General features: G+C 35.7%; 1 protein-coding gene across 1 annotated transcript in view; it reads right to left on the reverse strand.

Moving 5' to 3' along the window:
* SYDE2 (synapse defective Rho GTPase homolog 2) overlaps window positions 1-21351 on the reverse strand; it is a 39911-nt gene that overhangs the window by 12272 nt on the left and 6288 nt on the right. Inside the window, exons 2-4 of the mRNA XM_004369114.1 lie at window positions 16469-17152; window positions 11150-12252; window positions 6224-6350 (exon numbers count right to left, since the gene is read on the reverse strand). Of these exons, the coding sequence (XP_004369171.1) occupies window positions 6224-6350; window positions 11150-12252; window positions 16469-17152 (1914 nt within the window). The remainder of the gene's footprint in view (window positions 1-6223; window positions 6351-11149; window positions 12253-16468; window positions 17153-21351) is intronic.

Consider the following 21351-nt stretch of genomic DNA (forward strand, 5'->3'; position numbering starts at 1 on the left):
GAAAAAGAGTCTTTTCATCAAACGATGCTGGAACAATTGGATAGCCATATGTAAAAAATAAACATCAATCCATACCTCATACCATACACAAAAATTAACTCAAAATGGATCAGAGGCCTAAATGTAAAACCATAAAACCTCTAAAGAAAACATGGGAGAAAATATTTGTGTCCTTAGGTTAGGGAAAGAGTTCTTAAATACAACATCAAAAGCACTGTCCACAAAAGAAAAAAACTGATAAAATTAACTTCTGTTCTTCAAAAGACAGGGAGTAAAAAAATGAAATGACAAGCTAGAGCCTGGGAGAAAATATTTGCAAATCACATGTCTGATAAAGGATTTGTATCCACAATATATAAAGAACTTTCAAACCTCAATAATAAGAAAACCAACACTCTAATTTTTAAAATAAGCAAAAAATTTGAATAGATATTTCACAAGTGAAAATACACAGGTGGTAAATAAGTATTGGAAAAGAGGCTCACTATTATTACTTGCTAGGTAATGCAAAATTAAAGTCACAATGAGATACCACCATATATCTATCAGAATGGCTAAAATTAAAAGATTGGCCATACCATGTGTATCAACTGTAATTCTCACATATTGCTGGTGGGAATGTAAAACTGGAAAAAGTTTGGCAATTTCTTAAGAAGGTAAGCACATACCTAGTGTGTGTATGACCCAGCCATTCCACTCCTAGGTATTTACCCAAGAGAAGTGAAAGTATATGCCCATACAAAGACTGATACATTTTTACATGTATGATCATAGCAGCTTTTGTAATAGTCCAAAGTGGAAACAATGTAAATGTCTATCAACAAATCAATGGATAAACCAATGGCAGTACATTGATAACAGTGGAATACTATTTAGCAATAAAAAGGAATGGACTATTGATACACATAATAACACGGATGAATTTCAAAACAACTATCTAGTAAAAGTAACCAGACAATATAAAAGAGTATATACTATATGATTCCATTTATATAAAAATCTAATAATTATGTATATATTTAGGATCCCTGGTGGTGCGGTGGTTAAGTGCTTGGCTGCTAACCGAAAGGTCAGTGGTTTGAGCCCACCAGCAGCTCCGCAAGAGAAAGATGTGGAAGTCTGCTTCCATAAAGATCTACAGCCTTGGAAACCCTCTGGGGCACAGTTCTACTCTGCACACATGGGGAGGCCATGAGTCAGAATCAACTCAATGGCAACTAACAACAAACCTATATGTATATTTTATATATCATATACTTATATATAAAAACTAATCTATAATGGCAGAAAACAGATCAATGGTTGCCTCGGGACAGGGGACAGTGGGGAGAGACGGGTGGGAGGGAAGCATTATAAATGGGCATGAAGAAACTTTTGGGGTGATTGTTATGTTCATTATCTTGACTGTGGTAATGGTTCCAGGATGTATACATATGTCAAGACTTATCCAATTGTATATTTTAAATATATGTAGTTCATTATATGGTAATTATACCTCAATAAAGTTGTGAGGGGAAAAAAACTAAGACTGACAACTGACATTCTGCAGTGGAGGTTTTGCCAGATGGATGGCATAGAGGGGCAATCAGGCAAGGAAATTAAGGACATTTGCATGAAAGTGGCTAAAACAATGAACCCTGAAATCTAATACGACTACAGCAGGAAATTCAGACCAAAGGGAACTGATAGAGAAAAAATAAATTTAAGAATGGCTAATGAGGTGAAAAACAGGAAAAGGAGGAATAAGAGAGCACCTGACAAATAGAAAACTACAGTTACAGATCTAAATAAATTCAAAGTTTCAGAGGCCGAGCAATTCGGGATGATGACAAGAACCAAGTTATAATTTTAGGAATAGGTCACTGAAGTCGAGTTGATATGAAAGGTCACTGGAGATGACAGGAACTGAGAGTCTAAGATTCTGGATTGGTTATGTGCATGTTAATGTCACCTAGGATGATGACAGAACTTATGATGAAAATATAACCACAGGTGAGATATCAAACTCTTCAATGAATGAATGGGAGTGCCCAAGAGTTCTGTAGACGACATTAAATAAAAAGGGTACATACAGGTGGTATGTATGTAGGCATGTGGCATAAGTCTCAGGACAACATAAGTTTCTACTCAGTAGAAAGGTAATAATCTAGAAATAGCACAAGGGAGCCAAGAGAATACTGATCAAACTTCTTCCTTGACATATATGAAGGACAGATAAAATGCCTGGCATATCACAAGTAATCAATACCTGTAAGCTTTAATAGTGATGATATGATAAAGTATTTAGTACACAGTGGGCATGCAATAATTGTTTATTCACATTTCTTAATTTATATCATGTGATCTTTACTCCCATTGTTAGATTTTTCAGTCTAAATCTATCTAAAATCAATAGCAACATTCAGTGTAGAGGGACAATTGGGTTACAATTAGAAAGCGGAAATCCAATTTTCTGCAGTTGCCAAATAAAGACACTACTAACCCTCCAGGGCGTGATTAAAAAAAGGGATCCCATATTTGTTTCTTAACAAAGCAAGACTTGTTAGTTCTTACAAAACTCAATTTGCCCTGGTAGTTTGAGACTTGCCCTATAATGCAATTATATTAAATAAAAACCTAAAAGATCTCCAGAAAAGATAATTTTACAGCTTAATAAAACTCATATTTCAAATATCATTATCCTTTATGTAATTAATATACTAAACAGTTGTTAATATAAATGGAATGTTAAATTAACCCAAGATCATTTACTTCACTATAATTTGAGAGCAAATAAGGGGGCATTATTATTAACAAATACTGATTAAACCAAACTGCACATTATATTCAGAGAGAATCACTGGAATTTTTAAATTCCTGTGTACAGTATTTAGTAAAAAAAAACACTTTAAAAAATTATGCACTTATGTTGCATATTTAAAGCGTAACTACTGAAAGATTATTTGTTTTGTTTTATTTTCTTCAAATCAGGACTGGAGTTTTAAATCTAGCACTCTACATTCCTGGGATTCTAGCATGATGCTTTGGAGTGTCTGGGTGGTTCAAATGGCTAACACGCTTGGCTGCTAACTGGAAGGTTTGTGGTTCAAGTCCACCCAAATGTGCCTCGGAAGAAAGGCCTGGAAATCTACTTCTGAAAAATCAGCCATTGAAAACCTTATGGAGCAGTTCTACTCTGACACACATGGGGTCATCACGAATCAGGATCCACTTGATGGCAACTGTTTTTTCTTGCTGTTGTTGTTGCAGAATAGTATTCATAGATTACCACAGTCTGTTCTGTGCTCCAGACAAACTAACTACTAAAACCACATTAAACTGTGAGTAAACTTCATAATTCACTTCATTTGTTTCTCATTTTTAGACTTACTAGACCGTTAGTTATATTTCAAGGTTTACTCAGAAATGTGAGTTCCAGTGGAACAAACACATGAGGTAACACCATTACTGGCCAATGTCCCAAATCAGCAATACCCTTTATTTTGAGCCACTATGAGACCCTGCGTATAATTTATTGCAATTCCAAAGATATTTCTCAGACAAATCTTAAATCATTTTGCTGGCTTTTTATCAAAAGAGAAAATAGCTCTAGGTTCTTTCCATTACTCATTACTGAAATGGAACAGTAAAAAAGAGTAGGGAGCCAAGAAATACCCAATTATAAATTATAATAAAAAAAAAGTTATAAATCTAACATTTATTGACCTATTGTTCATATATCCTGCACATGCTGCTAATTTCCAAAACTAAGGACTCTCTCTTAATAGCAAATAATAAATCAAAATCACATCATTTCATCTTTGTAATTTGTACGTTTGACATTTTTATTTCTAAGACAAGGCTTCACCAAGATAAAAATCTACTTTCATTTAGTTATAGAGTATACTTTCCTAAGAATTGCTATTTATAAAATTTCTCTTTAATGTATTCATAAAATAGGTCCTTTGCTGATTTTGTTAATTACACACTAACAAGGGAAAAACATCTTTTTTAAATAGAAATTAGAAGCCTTTCTTCCTTTATAAAAAATAAAAGTAAACATTCTTTCTGATTTGCTAAAATTTATATGAAAGAAAAAGTGCCTTGGTTTCTTTTCCCTTAGAATTAAAATGGTTGGGATAAAACTTTTGGTTATCCACAAGTATATATTAAATGCTCCAGCAGCTGGTGGATTCGAATGGCTGACCTTTTGGTTAGCAGCTTAACTCTTAACCACTGTACCACCAGGGCTCCATGAAAATACAGTCAATCAGTGTTCAGAGATTGAGAACCTCAACTATTTGGAAAGCTTTAATCCTAAAAGTAAGCTTTATGGATTTCAACCAACAAAAATGTCTAAAATGTACAAATTGAACCTTCCTCAAATTCTCACCCAGATAATTGTGTGTAAAATAAGAAAGCAAATTAGAAGAGATAAACATCATTATAACAAGAAAAAATGACAGTTGACAGTAAAGAGAAGAGAAAGAATTATCAAAATACATCAAACATCTAGAGATATATACTTAAGCTTTATAGATGAAATGATATGAAATCTGAGATTTGCTTCAAAATAATCCAGGGTTAACGAAAAAAAACAAACCCACTGCCAATGAGTTGATTCCAATTCACAGCGTCTGTATATGAGCAGAAGTACCCCTCAGGGTTTCCAAGGCTGTAATCTTTGCCAGATGATGAACAATGGAGGTTTATAATAGTGTTCTCTCTACTTACACATATGCTTGAATACTTTGATAATAAAAAGTAAAACAAGAAGAAGCACAGAACCCTAACCCAATAGCCCCTAAAGATATCAATAAGTTTATAAACAATCTCCTAATGGTCAAATTCAAAGACTTTTTCTCTGTTCTCATCTTACATGATCTCTCCATAAAATGAAGCTACATCACATCTCTCCTGAAACTCTGTTGTCTCTTGCTTCCCAACCTTTCTAACTCCTTCCCTCTCAACGTCTTTAGCTGTTTCTCCTTTCTTTTGCTTGTCTCCAAAGTTTGAAGATTCCCTAAAGTTCTTGTCTTTTCAAACTTTACAGATAATTGCATGGTTTCATTATACCTACAGGCCAAAACCAAAAACCCTGCTGCCTTTGATTCCAACTCATGGCGACCCAATATGTTACAGTGTAGAACTGAGCTCCATAGGGTTTTCTTGGCTGTAGTCTTTATGGAAGCAGACTGCTAGGTCTTTCTTCCATGGTACCACTGGGTGGGTTCTAACCACCAAACTTTCTTTTGGTTAGTAGTCAAGCACAAACAAACCGCTTATGCCACTAGGGACCTCCTAGAGGCCAAGGACCCTTAAATTGCCATTTTCCATCTCCATTTCTCAGGCGCACTAGAAGTTTATTTTCAGTGCTATTACAGTATCACCTGGGTGAAGAAAAGACACCTCAAATTTCACCACATCCTCTCCTTAAGGACAGATGAGCACTTTCAATTTTGTTTGACACATTGACTTATGTCTCCTACTCGCACCTCAAATTCAATGTATTCAAAACTCAATTCATAATCTACATTTTCCCACTAAAGACAGTAGCTCTCTTCCCAGCTTTCTTATTTCTGCTAATGGTCATGGCATTATTCTCCCAATCAACCAGGTCTTAAACTCAGTCATTTTTGTCTGGGCCACTCTTTCTTCACACCCTTTCAATTCTACTCTTTCCTACTTCTGCTGCCACAAACCTCCTTCAGTACTCATTACCTCTTTCCTGGGACTACTGTCAAAGGTTCCTAACTGATTTTCCCCCTGGTCTTTTCCAATTTCAATCCATCATGTACAGTTGCCAGATAAATATTTCTGAAGACTATATCTGACCATTTTGCTCCCCTGCTCAAAAATCTTTAATGGATCCTCTCTGCCTACTAAATAAATGTAAATTATCTAACAAGATAGTCAACACCCTTTACATTATCTAAGCTCCAGTCAACTGATCTCCCATGGCATTTTATTTATACCCCTGTGAAGGTACCCTTTCTTTCTGCTGGCTACCACAGCTTATTCAGTATAGGTACTACTGCCCTCTAACCTTTGTTGGCTGTTTGAAGGCAGGGAAGATATCTTAGCATGTCCCCACAGAAAGTAATACAGTAGTATTCGTGAAAGAGGAAAGTAAGATTACAGAATAAAATCAAATTAATTTAGGTTACAAAATGGTATTTTAGTTCTCTTTCCTGCAGATGTAGACTTTCCAAAATGAGTACATAAAATAAAATCTATTTATTACCTGTTATTACATTTATATCTGGGTACTGGTTTTCACACAGACCAACTGCTTTGCTATCCCTCTCAAAAGCCTCTCGAAGTTCTTTCTTGACTGCTGCCGAACCACATAATCGATACAGGCCTACTACCTAGAAATAAAATTATGGCCACATTATGGTAAATAGATAAAGAGAAAATATAATAGTACAGCATGTATAAATCACATGAAGTTGTCAATCCAATATGTTTTGATGGCATTTAATTAAAAATACCTCAAACACAGCTTTTGAAATCTCACTGTAGACTATATTAGTTTAACAAAAACCTTCTTCATTTAAATTCAAACAATATACTATTTCTATATGCTGGCTATCTCAAGTAAAGATTCCTTCCCTTTTGCTTTATATGCTCAACCAATATCTCCATGTCCCAAGAATGTGTCCTTTAACATCTTTTGTTCTAGACTGAAATAGTACAGCATAGTGGTTAAACAAGGGTTTCAGGGTCTTAAAGCCCCACCCTACCACTTCTCGTCTGGTGAATTTGGGCAAGTTACTTAATCTCTTTAAAATTCAGTTTCTTTATCTATAAAATACACATATAATTGAAATAAGATTCTAGTATACTATTTATGTATGGAAAGCTAGTATTTTAGAAAAAAATAGATCCTGAGGAAGAAATTAAGCAAACCTAGGGCTTTTTTTTAACTTGTCAAATTAATTGTTTATAAAGTAATGAAGGAAATTTAATTAAATAATATATTGAAGGTAAAATAAAACCTCTAGTTCAAAATTTATATAAGATGTACAGACCACCCCCCCCAAAATCTACATTGAATAGATTTGTTTTTTAAACAGTTCATACTGGTTTGAAGTCTTAAGAAGTTTAATATAAATTCATGGATAAGAAATTAACATGGTCTCTGTAAAGAGAAAACATGCATGACTAATCTGTCAAAATTCTTTAGAAGAATAAACCTTCAAGAAAATTAAGGAGAATAAGTGGTTGTCATCAATACTTCCACATCAAAGACTACTTAGGACGCTCAAACATCTTGAATTGAAGGAAAAATTACACATAAAGAAATTATTTCAAAACAGGAATAAAGTAAAAACAAACAATAGGGATCCCCAAGGATTTGAATTTAAAAATCACTTTATAATGTTATAAATGATCTAGAGGACAGAGCACACAATGAAATTTCTAGGTTTACTTATGACACTAAGCTCTTCTGGGTCATTAAATAAGAAACAGGTAGAATAGAGTACAAAAAAATGTTACAAGACTTTGTAGGAATTTAGATAAGTGGCAGGTAGGTCTCAATACAGGAAAATGTCAGTAACAGAAACAAGGAAATGTTATCCAAAATATTTGAGATAAGCTATTAAGTATTAATTGAAAAACAGTAAAGAACCTAAAACTATTTCTAAGAGATGGTAATGCAAGGTGCTGCTGCATTCCAAAGGATTAACATAATATGGGAAGCCAAGGAATGTACTGGGAAGAAAATTCAAATTTTCTCCTCTTATTCAAATTCATGGTGCATTGAGAATATCATGTGCTATTCTGGCCACGTCATCTCAAGAAAGACATAGTAAAACTGGAGATGGTCCAGAAAATGAAGCTTAAGCATTAAACAGGATCAAAGGAAATGCTACCACATTAGAAGAAACTAAATTGATTAGAGACCTTCAAAAGAGTGATACTTAAGTGTTTTCAAATCCCGTAATACTATAGAAAAAAGATGTTTCCCCTTGAACTTGAGAAGGAGATGAGTCCAGAACAAATTAAAGTGCTTACTACTTCAGTAGTAGGTAATATATTAATGGAACATATTATCCTAAAAAGCTCAAATTACAAAGATAAATTTTAAAAAGATAAGAATAAACAAAAGGAAGATCTAATACAGGTTATTTCAAGGAAAGGATTTTTAGAATATATCCCTAGTTTCAGAGGCTGACTTCTTGAATCAAGCACGTGCAGTACATGCTTGATGCCTCTATCAGATGAACCATGAGTATGATCTCTGAAGTAATTTTTTCCCACTGGAAGCAGAGGATGGGTGGTAGTAGTATTCAAAGCTTTTGGAAGATGCAAGGTCCATGCCACAAGTTATTTTTGTATGAATCTATCAAAATCTGATTTGCACAGTGAAAAAGCAAGGAAAAATTTTTAAAGGTAAACAAAATTTAAACAGTATTATCGTTTGCTGCCATCAGGTTGATCCCGACTCATAGCTACCCCATGTGATAGGGTAGAACTGCCCCATAGGGTTTTCTTGGCTGTAATCTTTTACAGGAGCAGATCGCCAGGTCTTTCTCCTGTAGAGTGGCTGAGTGGGTTCCACCTACCAACTTTTCGGTTAGCAGCCGAACACTTAACCATTGCACCACCAGGGCTCCTTTTAAAGAGTAGTCCAGTCTGTAAAATGCAGGCACAATAAACCCACGTCTGTGTGTGGGGGGGTGGGGGGAAGCAAAAGAAACAACACAAAAAAAAGGTCTTTAAAAAGTGCAGTCCCAAGAGTCCCTGACAGAGCAAGAGAAAAGTGGGGTGCAGAACTGAAATTCCAGTAAAAAGACTAGACTTAATGGCTTAATTGAGACTGGAGGGACCCCGGAAGACATGGCCCCTGGACTCTCTGTTAGCCCAAAACTAAAATCATTCCCGAGGCCAACTCTTCAGACAAAGATCAGACCGGACTATGGGACATAAAATGATACTCGTGAAGAGTGTGCTTCTTAGCTCAAGTAGATACATGAGACTAAATGGGGAGCTCCTGTCCAGAGGTGAGATGAGAAGGCAGAGAAGGTCAGGAGCTGGTTAAATGGACATGGGAAATCAGGGGTAGAAAGGAGGAGTGTGCTGTCACAGTATAGGGAGAGCAACTAGGGTCACATAACAATGTATGCATAAATTTTTGTATGAGAGACTAACTTGAATTGTAAACTTTCATTAAAGCACAATTTAAAAAAAAAAAAACACAAAAAACTGACACCTGGATCTTATCCCTAAAAATTCTGATTTAATTGTTCTGGGATTTTTAAAAGCTCTCCAGGTGGATGAACCCCTGAAACTACTGCCCTGAGACAATCTTTAAGCCTGAAATCATGAATCAACAATATTCCCTGAAGCCTTCTTTAAACCAAACAACAGTCTATCTTAACTAGTAAAGAATGTCTGCCATGAGCATTGTGCTCTTGGGATCAAATTGACAACAGCAACTCAAAAGATTAGATAGGAAACTTAGGGGGCAGTGAGTTTATGTCAACAGGGGAGGAACAAATTAGAAAAGGAGAGTGAGAATGGTTGCACAATTTGAAGAATGTAATCAATGTCATTGTATTGTACATGTAGAATTGTTGAACTGGTGTATGTTTTGCTGTGTATATTTTCAACAGCAATAAAAAGCTCCCCAGGGGATTCTAAAAAAAAAAAAATGCAGTTCCAAATGCACAACGTAAAAGTTACTTTTTAGTTCACAGGAAATAATTCTTCATTAATTAAAATAAATCTTTTTAACCTTAAGTATAGAGATAAAAAGCATGGCTAAAAATATGTCTTGGCATTTGAAATAAGTTATAATAGTCTTATACACTTGCTCTTTATAAACTATTTCAGAAAATAAGCCATAAAAGTACAGTTCTATTTGAGTTACTTATTTTAATATTCAATTATAAAAGTTTCTGTTTAACAGTTGGCTATAAAGCCTGCCTAATCTCTGCACTTTTACAGGCTGCCTGAGAAAAATGGAGGAAAACCACAGAGAAACTGTAACCAGATTTGGTCAAAAGTTGGACTTGAAACTAAAAGGCCTCACTTCCACAAAGGCAACATAAACTGGGCTTGATAGGATCATATATCTGTTAGAAGAGGTTTCAAAAGTTCAGATGTGCTACCTCTTAGTGTCAGGAAGCGACTGTATCTATTTTTATAGACATAAGCAAGTAAGAACCAAAGAGATTAAGTGACTTGCCCAACATCACACAGCTAATTAATAATGGAGAAGAAACCAGAGTCCAGGTGTTCTACATCTTAATGCAGAACACTAATCTAAGCTGTTTCTAGAGTTTCCATGTTAATTTCAAAGTAAGCTATTTTAAATTCCTTTTTACATATAAAGAAATCATATTTCAGACATTTATTCTCAATGTCTTTTATCTTTTTAACCAATGTTGTAAATTCTAAAACTGCTACAGCAGAAATATCTGACTGTAATGATTTTTAGGTCTAATTTGTATCACAAAATGATATAAACAATTACTCGTATTTCAGAATAATACCCTCAGTAAAATGCTATTTCTCATTATCAGAGTCCACATGTATTAATGAAAATAAAGTCTACTAACTGGCTATCCTTTACCTATCTTGCTATGAATAACAGATTTTTTGTTTGTTTTAGTGGGTTTCCCTTTGCCTTCTTATTTAAAAGGAAAAGAGAATGAGATGTGTTATTAGTAGGGCCTCTCCTCAACCTCCATGCTATCCCAAAGGTAAGAGAATAAGCTAACGCCTTCTAAAGAGTGGAACTAAGGGGTAGTGTCGAATAAGGACAGGGAGTTAATTTTAGGAGTTAAGGAGGGCTGCAATACTCACTATTGAAACTTTCTACCATAGGAATGGCAAACTCTGCAGAAGCGCTCCTTAAATGAATTCGTCTATGTTATCAGCTCTGGCTTGTCCTAGGAATGCCACTGTAAAACAACCTTGACCTACAGGTATAAGGCTCATGTAGTTCTGTATCACAATATAAACTATGGAACCATATAGCATGCTCTTAATCACTGACAACATAGATTATAAATTATATCCAAAACATTAATGAAATAAAATAAAAAGAATGGGAAAATGTTTAGGTTTTTTTGTTTTTTACCTTGAATTCCTTCCTCCAAAACTCACTATAAATAAATAATAAAGGAGGTAGTAGAGAAACACACGGAAATACTACCTGACAGCCTCTCTTTTCAATTTCCATAATACATTTCTGTATCAGGAGTGGCACCATCGATCCTACATTTTCTTTCTCTACAACTTTTCGAATATCAACCCCAAATATTACTGGTTCACGATTTGTATCCAGTCCATGAAGAGAATTCTCCCACTGTTCCATAAGGGTCACTTTCACATATATAAGACCTCTAGGTTCAAGTTTGACAGCCAACTGATGTGTCTTTGTCACTCTGAATAAGGTAGGGAGAACAACAGTCCCATGACAACACACTCGATTTTTCCTTGGAGTAGGTTCCCAACTGAATACTACTAATTTCAAATGCTGTGCATTTTCAATTTCTATGTTGAAAGTGTGATCCATGTCTAAAAAGGTTGTCCGACATGTGAGCAAAGCTGTTCTTGCTTTGTTTACTGAGTCTACCTGAATTGCACAAAAGACATCTTTTGAGTCTATCCGGGGTGGCTTTAAATCCTCGGCTCCATAGAAATGGACACTCATGAGTCCAGATATGTACTGTGAACACTTAGGTTGATCAGAAAAGCTATAATGTCTAAAAGCATCAATGTCTATTTCATTTTTGCTACAACTATTTGGAATTATTTCTTTTCCTTTTCCAAATTTGTTTTCAGATCCATGTTTGCTAGATTTAGTTATGAGTTCGGGTGAATCTCCATCACTGAGGTAACCACCTTTGCAGGAATACTTAGAATTCATAGAGGGTTTCTTCTGATAGCTGTGTTGAGAAGATACACTGGTGTCAAGATGGTACCGGCTTATAACATTCCTCTTAGCAGCTGTGGTTGTGTTCCCAGAAGGCAGGATGACAGTATGATGAATTTCTTGATAGTGACATTTAGACAAAGAAGGAGTATTATCTGGACTGTGTATATAGTTCAAGGTTCCTTTAACGCTCAGCTTTCGGCTAAGTTCTGGCAACTTTTTCATTTTCATGGAAAGTTTCCTCACAGTTCGTGGAGATTTTATTTTATCCGGGAAAGACCAATTAATTGAACTGCCTTTTTTCACGGGGCTAGGACTTGGAGAACATGGCTCTATAACGCCCAATTCAGTCCTATTTGTAGCAGCTAGGATCCCAGGACCTTTTTAAAAAAAAAAAAAGGGGATATTACTAAGTGATATGTTTTGATTCCTTGTTTTGCTTTTATATAGTTATCAACTAAACAAGCTCTCACATGGACAGAAATTCTTCCCGTCTGATCTCAAGGGAAAAAGATGTCAGGTTCAAGCAGAATAGTGAGGATCTCCAAATGATGTCTAATGGAAAGAAGTATCTCCTTCTCCATCTGCTTCTCCATTCTGAAGATTTTGAGAAAGGGTAATATAGGTTCCTTTTGAATCTTTTCCACTCCAATATACCTCAGCAAGTGTGTTATTTTATAACCTTAAATAGTAGCTATCAGAGAAAACAGGAAAAGCTGTCTATTTTTAAATGTTTATCTCAAACCAGAGACTGCATCAGCCTGTGACCAGAAGAACTAGATGGTGCCTGGCTACCACCAATGACCGCCCTGACAGGGAACACAACAGAGAGTCCCTGATGGGGCAGGAGAAAGGTGGGGTGCAGAACTGAAATTCTAGTAAGAAGACCAGACTTAATGGTCTAAGACTGGAGGAACCACAGAAAAAGCATGGCCCCCGGACTCTCTGTCAACCCAGAACTAAAACCATTCCCAAGGCCAACTCTTCAGACAAAGATTAGACTGGACTCTCGGGCATCAAATAATATTCGTGAAGAGTATGCTTCTTAGCTCAAGTAGATACATGAGACTAAATGAGCAGCTCCTGTCCGGAGGTGAGATGAGAAGGCAGAGAGGGTTGGGAGTTGGTTGAATGAACACGGGAAATCATGGGTGGAAAGGAAGAGTGTGCTGTCATAGTATAGGGAGAGCAATTAGGGTAACATAACAATGTATGTATAAATTTTTGTATGAGACTAACTTGAATTGTGAACTTTCACTTAAAGTACAACAATAAAATGTTTATTTCAACCAGAAGTCCTATACTAAAAGTATTTCATCTATATTTATAATCCTCTAAAATCTCAATTTTAACCCAAAGGAGTGCTGGTTAAAAAAAAAAGTTAATAACCAAACAAGTTTATAATTTTGACCGCTAAGAGCCCCTCCTTGTTCTAAAATTCTATGGCAGCCTATCACCAAAGATTATATAGAATGAACTCTAGTCAATCAAAATAGCTGAATACTGAATATCATAAATCTAACTGTACAATTCTCAAAAGTGTTAGGACATTTTCCTTCTTACATTATTCATATACAATAACCCCCTAGAATCTCAAAAGTTAAACTAAAGACTTTTCCGTACAATTTTCAATGTTAAACATCAGTGCAAAGGTATAATTTTCAAAATTTTTCAATTTTCACAAAGAGTAAAACCTTTAAATACTTTTGAAATTTTCTCTACACAAAATAGCTTTATTCTTTTCTGAATGTCAAAATAATTCAGGCCTATTGGTAAAAAAAAAAATTTTTAATACAACTAAATAATGGTCCAAACTGCACTATCTAGTGATTAACCATTATAAATACTTTGGTAAAAATAATATTAAAAGTAGTAATAATACCAAACCAAAAAATCCATTGCCATGGAGTCGATTTCGACTCATAGCAACCCTATAGGACAGAGTAGAACTATCACATAGGGTTTCCAAGGAGTGGCTGGTAGATTCGAACTGCCAACCTTTTGGTTAGCAGCTGAGCTCTTAACCACTGTACCACCACGGCTCTGATAGTAATACCAGTCAAATTTACTGAGTTACTTAGCATGCAAAGATGCTCCCTTAGTTCTCACAACAGCCCTCTGAGTTAGATACCATTAGTACCCCATTCTCCAGGAGGAACATCAGGTGCAGAGCTGTCTAATTTGTCAAGGATCACAAAGCTGGTAGTGGCATAGCCAGGACTCAAGCCTAAGCACAGGCTTCAGAGCCCATACTTTTAACTACTACACTTTTAGCCTATTCATCTTTCTAAACATTACTCTGTCCATACGTACACATTAAATAGTTTTTAAAGACCTCTCTCAATTATTATCAAAAAGTTAAAGAGTTCAAACGGAACAACCAGAACGGAAATAATGAGAATGTTCACCCACTGTGAAGAATGTAGCCAATGTCACTGAATAACTTGTTTGTGCAGAAATTGTTGAATGGGAACCTGAACTGCTGTGTAAACTTTCACCGAAAACACAATAAAATACTATTAAAAAAAAAAAAGTTAAATAGTTCAATCCCCCAGTTAAAAAATTTATGTATAGACTAATCATTTCATTTTAAAATTTGAACTTGTTCCTAGTAAGTTTTCAAACTAATAAAGCAAAATGAAAGTATCTATTAAAATCTAGTATTATATAAATTTAAACTATAACTTTGATAAAATCTAGTATTATCCCAATTATGTGAAATTTAAACTAATTTTGCATACTTTGTGTAACCATTCCTTAAAGAGGAAGATCTCTACTGACCCTAATATCAGAGGCTAATCTATGTAGCATTTTTATCCCTGTTGTTGTTAGGTGCCGTCGAGTAGGTTCTGACTCATAGTGACCCTATATGAACAACAAAATGAAATACGGCCAGGTCCTGCGCCATCCTCACAATCGTTGTTACGCTTGAGCCCATTGTTTTATCCCCTACATCTCACAATTAAAATGAGAAAAAAAAGTTTTTATTCATTGCAAAGATCAGTAAATTAAATTATCTTCTTAGAAGTATTATTATAACACTCCGCCGCACCCCTTTATATGTCCTAACAAAAATAAGTGGTTTCTTTATAGAGAAAGGACTATTTTAACTATGCCTGCTGGGCTTTTCTGGTAAGCAGCTAATAAGAAATGTAGTGTTTGATAAACTGAACAAAGCAATCCCTTGTACCACAAATCACAGTACAATTCTACTGGTTTACTAGTCTAAAACATTCCATAGTAAAAACAAGTTAATATTTTCAGTATAGCTTTTCAGTGTTTCTTTCAAAACTGACATCATACACTATTGTGTAATTCCCTTTTTCTTTAACAATATAATATTTACTCCATGTCCCAATGTCCCTGAGAAAAGGATTAAAATCCAAGTAGTTTATTTGCAAAGGACAGAAACACTAGCAAAGAAGTGAGGAAATTCAAGGAAAGGAATGCAGCCTGACCAAGGTAAATTATAAAGCCTGCTACCCCTATGGGCAACTGCAGCTTCACCTCGAGAAAACTCTGGTAAACAACGTAGGATACTTGCCTCAGAATTGTCCTACCCAAGGGATAAGGGAGCTGTGATAGTCACACATCAACTCCTGTCAGTCACTGGTTGAGGGGTACTCTCAGGACGCCCCGCAGGAAACTCTCTAAGACTTCTGAAAAAGCCTTCAGGCAGAGATGCAGGTACTTGTGGTTGGAAGTAGGTTGCTCCCACGGAAGTTGTAAAACCCAAGGAATAGACGCAATGAACTGACAGCATCTGCTACACCCAACATTTTTGAATATTCTACATCATTTGAAATTCTATGAAAGACATGGAATAAAATAGAACTGCTTTTTAATTCAATATTTGGTACTTGCAACTAAAACATGCCTTATGCTCTGGGTCCTGAGTCGTGTACCTGGGACTAAATATGAAAAGAAAGAAGCACACCAGAAAATCAAAGGCAATCAAGGAATAATAAAACCATTAGGTTGAACCATATGAAATGCTGTGTTCTGCAGATCAAAAAAGGTTGAATATGGAAATTTTATATAGTTCAACTTAATATATACCAAACTTTAATGATTTCCTTTCTGGATTGCATACTATTATAGCAGATATTTGCAAGGTCTTTACTTTTATCTCATTTCTTTTTCTCTTCTTCCTTTCTGTTGCCCATGAGGAAAACTCGGGGCACAGAAGCTAAGCAAAATAATGACTACTAGCATACTGAAAATACACCTTTCTCAGTTGTGGCTAGGCGAGGTATAAGTGAATGAATGAAGCAAAATAAGATTTAAATAAAGAATATGTCTCTTCTACTCCTCATGATTCCATTCTTTCAACTAAGAGAAAAGTAATTACTATTTCAAAGGATTGGCATATTAAAGCACAGTAGATTACAAAACAAAGTCTGTGAGAGGAATAATTAAACCACCAACTATACAAAAATGTTTGTAAACCTTTTTATGTTTTCTTTATATTTGTGAAAATATATTCATTTTATGAGGAAAGGGTACATGGATACAACAGACATCTTCTATATTTAGTTTTAGCTACTGTGAAAGAATTCAAAACGCAAGGAAAGGCAGACATATGATCATCTTTACCTCCAAGGGGAGATTTCAACATGGGACTGTCCTCCACCATCATACCTTCTTGTGTCTTGTGTCCAAGCCTTTGCTTATACTGCTGCACAAATTCTGGGGAATGTCTGGAATCTACGGGATTCATTTCATTTGACTGTGTGGGCTGAACATCACCTGTGTGTTCAGAAGAGCACAGCAAGTCTTCAGCGTGCTGCTCTGCTTTGGTCAGGTCACTACCAGCCAATACTCTCAAACTGAGAGCAGGAAGCTTTAAAACAGCAGGGTTTGCCTCACCAAAACTAGAGGCAAAGTCATCATCCTCAGGAATGGGGTTGTACCATATTTCTCCTTCATCATCTGCATCATTTTCCTCATTAAAGTCCAAAGACGAGTTTCTGGAGAATGAAGAGTTTGTAGCATTACACACCACATATGTACAAAAGTCTTCAGATGATCTGGGGAATGCTTGTGATAGCTGACGTTTAGTCAGAGACATGGGTGAGATGGGCAAATTACTTTTATCTTGGTATTTTTTATTTTCTTCCTCCAGATTAAGAGATCTCAGAGTACTCTGATACAGCCAATTACGTTTCTTTGAAACAGTGATGCTGTTAAGTGGCTTATGACCTCTGAATTCAATATTATCCTTCAGTTCTTCAAGTTCTCTTCTCTTCATGGAAGACTCGTAGACATTTTCAAATAAATCTGTTACAAAGAAGAAAAAAAGGTAGAATATAATACCTGGTATACCAGAAAGACGGGTCACTTCACACCAGTTATTAAAGTACTACTTCAAAAAAGAAAAGTAATATTAATCACATTCAGGGACCAAAATTCTACAGGAAATATTTTGGATTTTTCCATTTAAATATGATTTCTGTTACTTAGAAATCATACTGTTAGTACGTGCAATAAAAAGTCTAAGAAAAAGGATATACAAACTCTGAGGCTGCATTTATAAAAGCTATAATGCTGGCAGGAAACCCTGGTGGCATAGTGGTTAAGAGCTACGTCCGCTAACCAAAAGGTCCGCAGTTGAAATCTACAAGGTGCTCCTTGGAAACTCTATGGGGCAGTTCTACTCTGACCTATAGGGTTGCTATGAGTCAGAATCGACTCAACAGCAATGGGTTTGGTGTTTTTGGTATAGTGCTGGCAAGGAGCCCTGGTGATGCAGTGGTTATGCACTCGGCTGCTAACTAAAAGGTTGGTGGTTCAAACTCACCAGCTGCTCTGCAGGAGAAAGATGTGGCAGTCTGTTTCCATAAAGATTATAGCCTTGGAAACCATACAGGGCAGTTCTACAACAGCAATGGGTTTGGTTTTTTGGTTACACTGCTAGCAAAGCCTTACCCTAAGCAAAATATACTTTATAAAAAGCTCATATAAAGTGCTTTGTACACAGTATCCCTTTAATTAATGTTTGAATAATTTTCAACTCACTATTACAAGGACTAGTAAGTCATTAGAAAACACATAATATTCCTATCTCTTCACACAAATATTAACTTTGAATAATCTTTTTAAAAAGTAGGCCTTACCGGTTACTAAAATTTCTACATAACATTTGTTTCCTAACCATTTAGTGCAGTAGCATCTCATGCAGGGTTTAAGTTCTAAACAAAAATCAAAGAGCTAAAATTACCCTTGAAAATTCCTTGGCCCCAGTCTAGAACCCAGTATACTGTCTCACGGTAAGCACAACACAGTTAGTTTTTCTTCCAGGAGAACAGACGACTACCCCTTTGCTTGGGCACCAGATAAAAGAGTTTGCCTGTCTTAATTGGCAGCTTTGTACCATCCATCCATCCATCCATCCACGCAACCACCTACCTAAACCCATTGCTGTGGAGTCAGTTTCAACTTATAGCGACCCTACAGGACAGAATAGAACTGCCCTATAGTGTTTCCAAGGAGTGGCTGGTGGATTTGAACTGCCGAACTTTTGGTTAGCAGCTGTAGCTCTTAACCACTGTGCCACCAAGACTCCTACCACCTACCTACCTATCCTTAATTAAAAAGGAGAATCACATTCAGGAACTCAGGTTCATTCCAAGGCAATACTCATTCAACCGTGTTGAGAGAACTTGATCTTGAATTCGAACATCTATTTCTCTAAGTGGGCAGAGTTATTTTTGGATAAATTAATTGCTAATATGTTCCCACTCCACTATAATCTTAATCTAAATAAAATTTCACTTATTCTTTTCCAATTTGAGGGGACAGGCCTGGTGGCGCAGTGGTTAAGCACTTGGCTGCTAGCTGAAAGGTCAGCGGTTCGAACCCACCAGCGGCTCCACAGGAAAAAGATATGGCAGTCTGCTTCCGTAAAGATGTATACAGCATTGGAAACTCTGTGAGTCAGAATTAAACTTGAAGGCAACGGGTTTGGTTTGGACCCATATTTAGAGGAGCCTTGGTGGCACAGTGGTTAAGCACTTGGATGTTAACCGAAAGGTCGGCAGTTCAAATCTACCAGCCGCTCCACAGGAAAAAAATAAGGCAGTCTGCTTCCGTAAACATTTACAGCCTTGGAAACCCTATGAGATAGTTCTATTCTGTCCTATATTGTTGCTATGAGTGGGAATCAACTCCATGCCAATGCGTAACGGGTACCCTCATTTAGCCCCCACAACAATCTTGAGACATGCACAATTATCTCTATGTGCTTAAAAGAATATGAAGAATATGGTTGAGCCCCAGGATTCAGACTTAAGCCTGTCTAACCCTAAAATCCACACTCTTACCCCTCTCCCCCATATCATGCTACCCACTAACAGTAGGGAAGTAGGTGACCCTTTCTGCACATGGAGATAATAACAACCCAGTTTACCTTATAGGACGGCTACTTGTGAGAATTACATAACAGTAGAAAATACTTTGAAAACTATAAAGTATGATTCAGTAAAGTCAAGTAACTTGCCTAAGACCACCTAGCTAGTAAATGGAAAAGGCAGCATTTGAAGTCAGCTTCCTGAGTCCAAAGTTTGTAACAGTACACCTGGGCCTCTACTGCTAAGGATACGCACCCCACCCTCCCAGTATTTAACATATAAACATAAAACAAATATTCAATAAATATCTTGAATTGATTTAGTTTAATTAATGAAAATCTGAAGATTCAAGAGTTTATTTTCGGCTCTGTCTCCTTTACACTTAAAATTAAGAACGGAAAATTAACATACTCAGGAATCACTGGGACTTCTGGGTTTTTAGTGACCTCATCTTCTGTCAAGAGCACTGAAATCTAGATCTATTTCACATTTGAGCCCAAATCACATGTTATTTAACAGTATTTCAGATCTTCACAAAGTTTTATGCATAATTTTGACACAATTATAAGCTTGAAGCAAAAATTATGAAATTAAATAACTCAAGATGGCTATGTATTACATCTCACTTCATTGTTTTCTCTGGAGGCTCTCAGAACAACTAGAATTTTATATAGCTAGGCATATTATCTTGAGACCTAACAGAGTCTTTTGACATATACTATAAATGATTTCTTAAATACATTATTACTTTTACTACATTTCAACGAACTGCAATGAGAAAAATAAAGCTACTAGCATCCTATATGTAAGCAAGTTGGTACTTCTATTGATACAAGCATTTAATGGAAGTGTGATATTAAAATGGTTATACTCGTGAGACCCACTTCAAGTATTCTTAATAAAACTATGAACTACAAAAACCTGAAACTTGTATAATCTGATTATTTTCGAATGTTTCAAAATACATGATGCTGAAGTTTAAATTTAGATATGAACAGCTACATTATTATAATTTCTGATAAAAGCCTAATTTATTTCATTATTAAAATTGAATATAAGCAACACATTATCAAGGGCAATAAATTTTCCTAAGCACTTTTTTATAAATAATTTTAAATATTTAATTTTTATCTAAGTTAAACAGATGTATAGAACATAAATTACACAGAAATGGAAAGGTATTTGCAATCTTCCCTGCTCTCTCATTTTATGCTAAAATTAATATTTAAACCAATTAGCATAGATTTATAACCTTACCTTTAGCCTCAGATGATATATATGTATTAAAAGAAGGCATAAATAAAATATAAAAATAAGTATGCAAAGTTGCAAGGCAAAAAAAAATCCTCATTGTCTTGCAACTATGAATGTTATGGTATAATTTTCAGATTCTAATTAAAGTCATTTCCCTTTAAAGGCCTGTAAGAGAATGCGGTGGTGACAATTCAAAGTTTTTCACTCAGAAAAATATTTTAAATAGCAGTGAACTACTCAATCCAATTTGGTTTTCTCAGCTATTATTTCAAAATAAACCTAGGTGACTATTACTGAACGTTTAACCAGTGCCCCAGCTCAAAAGCATCAGCAAACATTCTGAGATATATTTCAATCCTCGCCAAAAATGTACTGTTATCTACAGACAGCTTTTCCTCATTTTTAAATTTCTACTGCACAAACTATTGCTTTTGCTTACTTCTCCTAAAAAAAATCCTAAACAAAAGCATTCATATGAACATCGTGCTAGATTCCTAAATAAATATAAGCGGTCCCTGCTTACAGAGTCAAGCCAGGTAGCCCAGATGAAATGAACAGAATAAATTTAAGCTCTAGGTTTATATATGTGAGATGCATATATATATATATATATCTTTCCCAGATGAATCTAAATTGGAGGGGAGGGGAGGGAGAGGAAAAGGAAAGAAGCACTTTTCCTATTTTTATTTTTTCTCCCTTGTGAATAGTAATAAAAACCCTTAAGAAGAAAGCTGTGTGCTAGTTTTAGGGACAGGAAAACAGAGAAGAAATCCTTGCAACTGGGTTCAGTTCCGCAAAAGTAATGGGGAGGAGCAAGGGAAAGAAGCACAAAAGATGAACAGAATGAATAAGGGCCCCTGAAGGGGTTTCCTCTAA

This window comes from Trichechus manatus, unplaced genomic scaffold (assembly GCF_000243295.1).
Source record: "Trichechus manatus latirostris isolate Lorelei unplaced genomic scaffold, TriManLat1.0 scaffold00003, whole genome shotgun sequence".
Classification (NCBI taxonomy): Eukaryota; Metazoa; Chordata; class Mammalia; order Sirenia; family Trichechidae; genus Trichechus; species Trichechus manatus.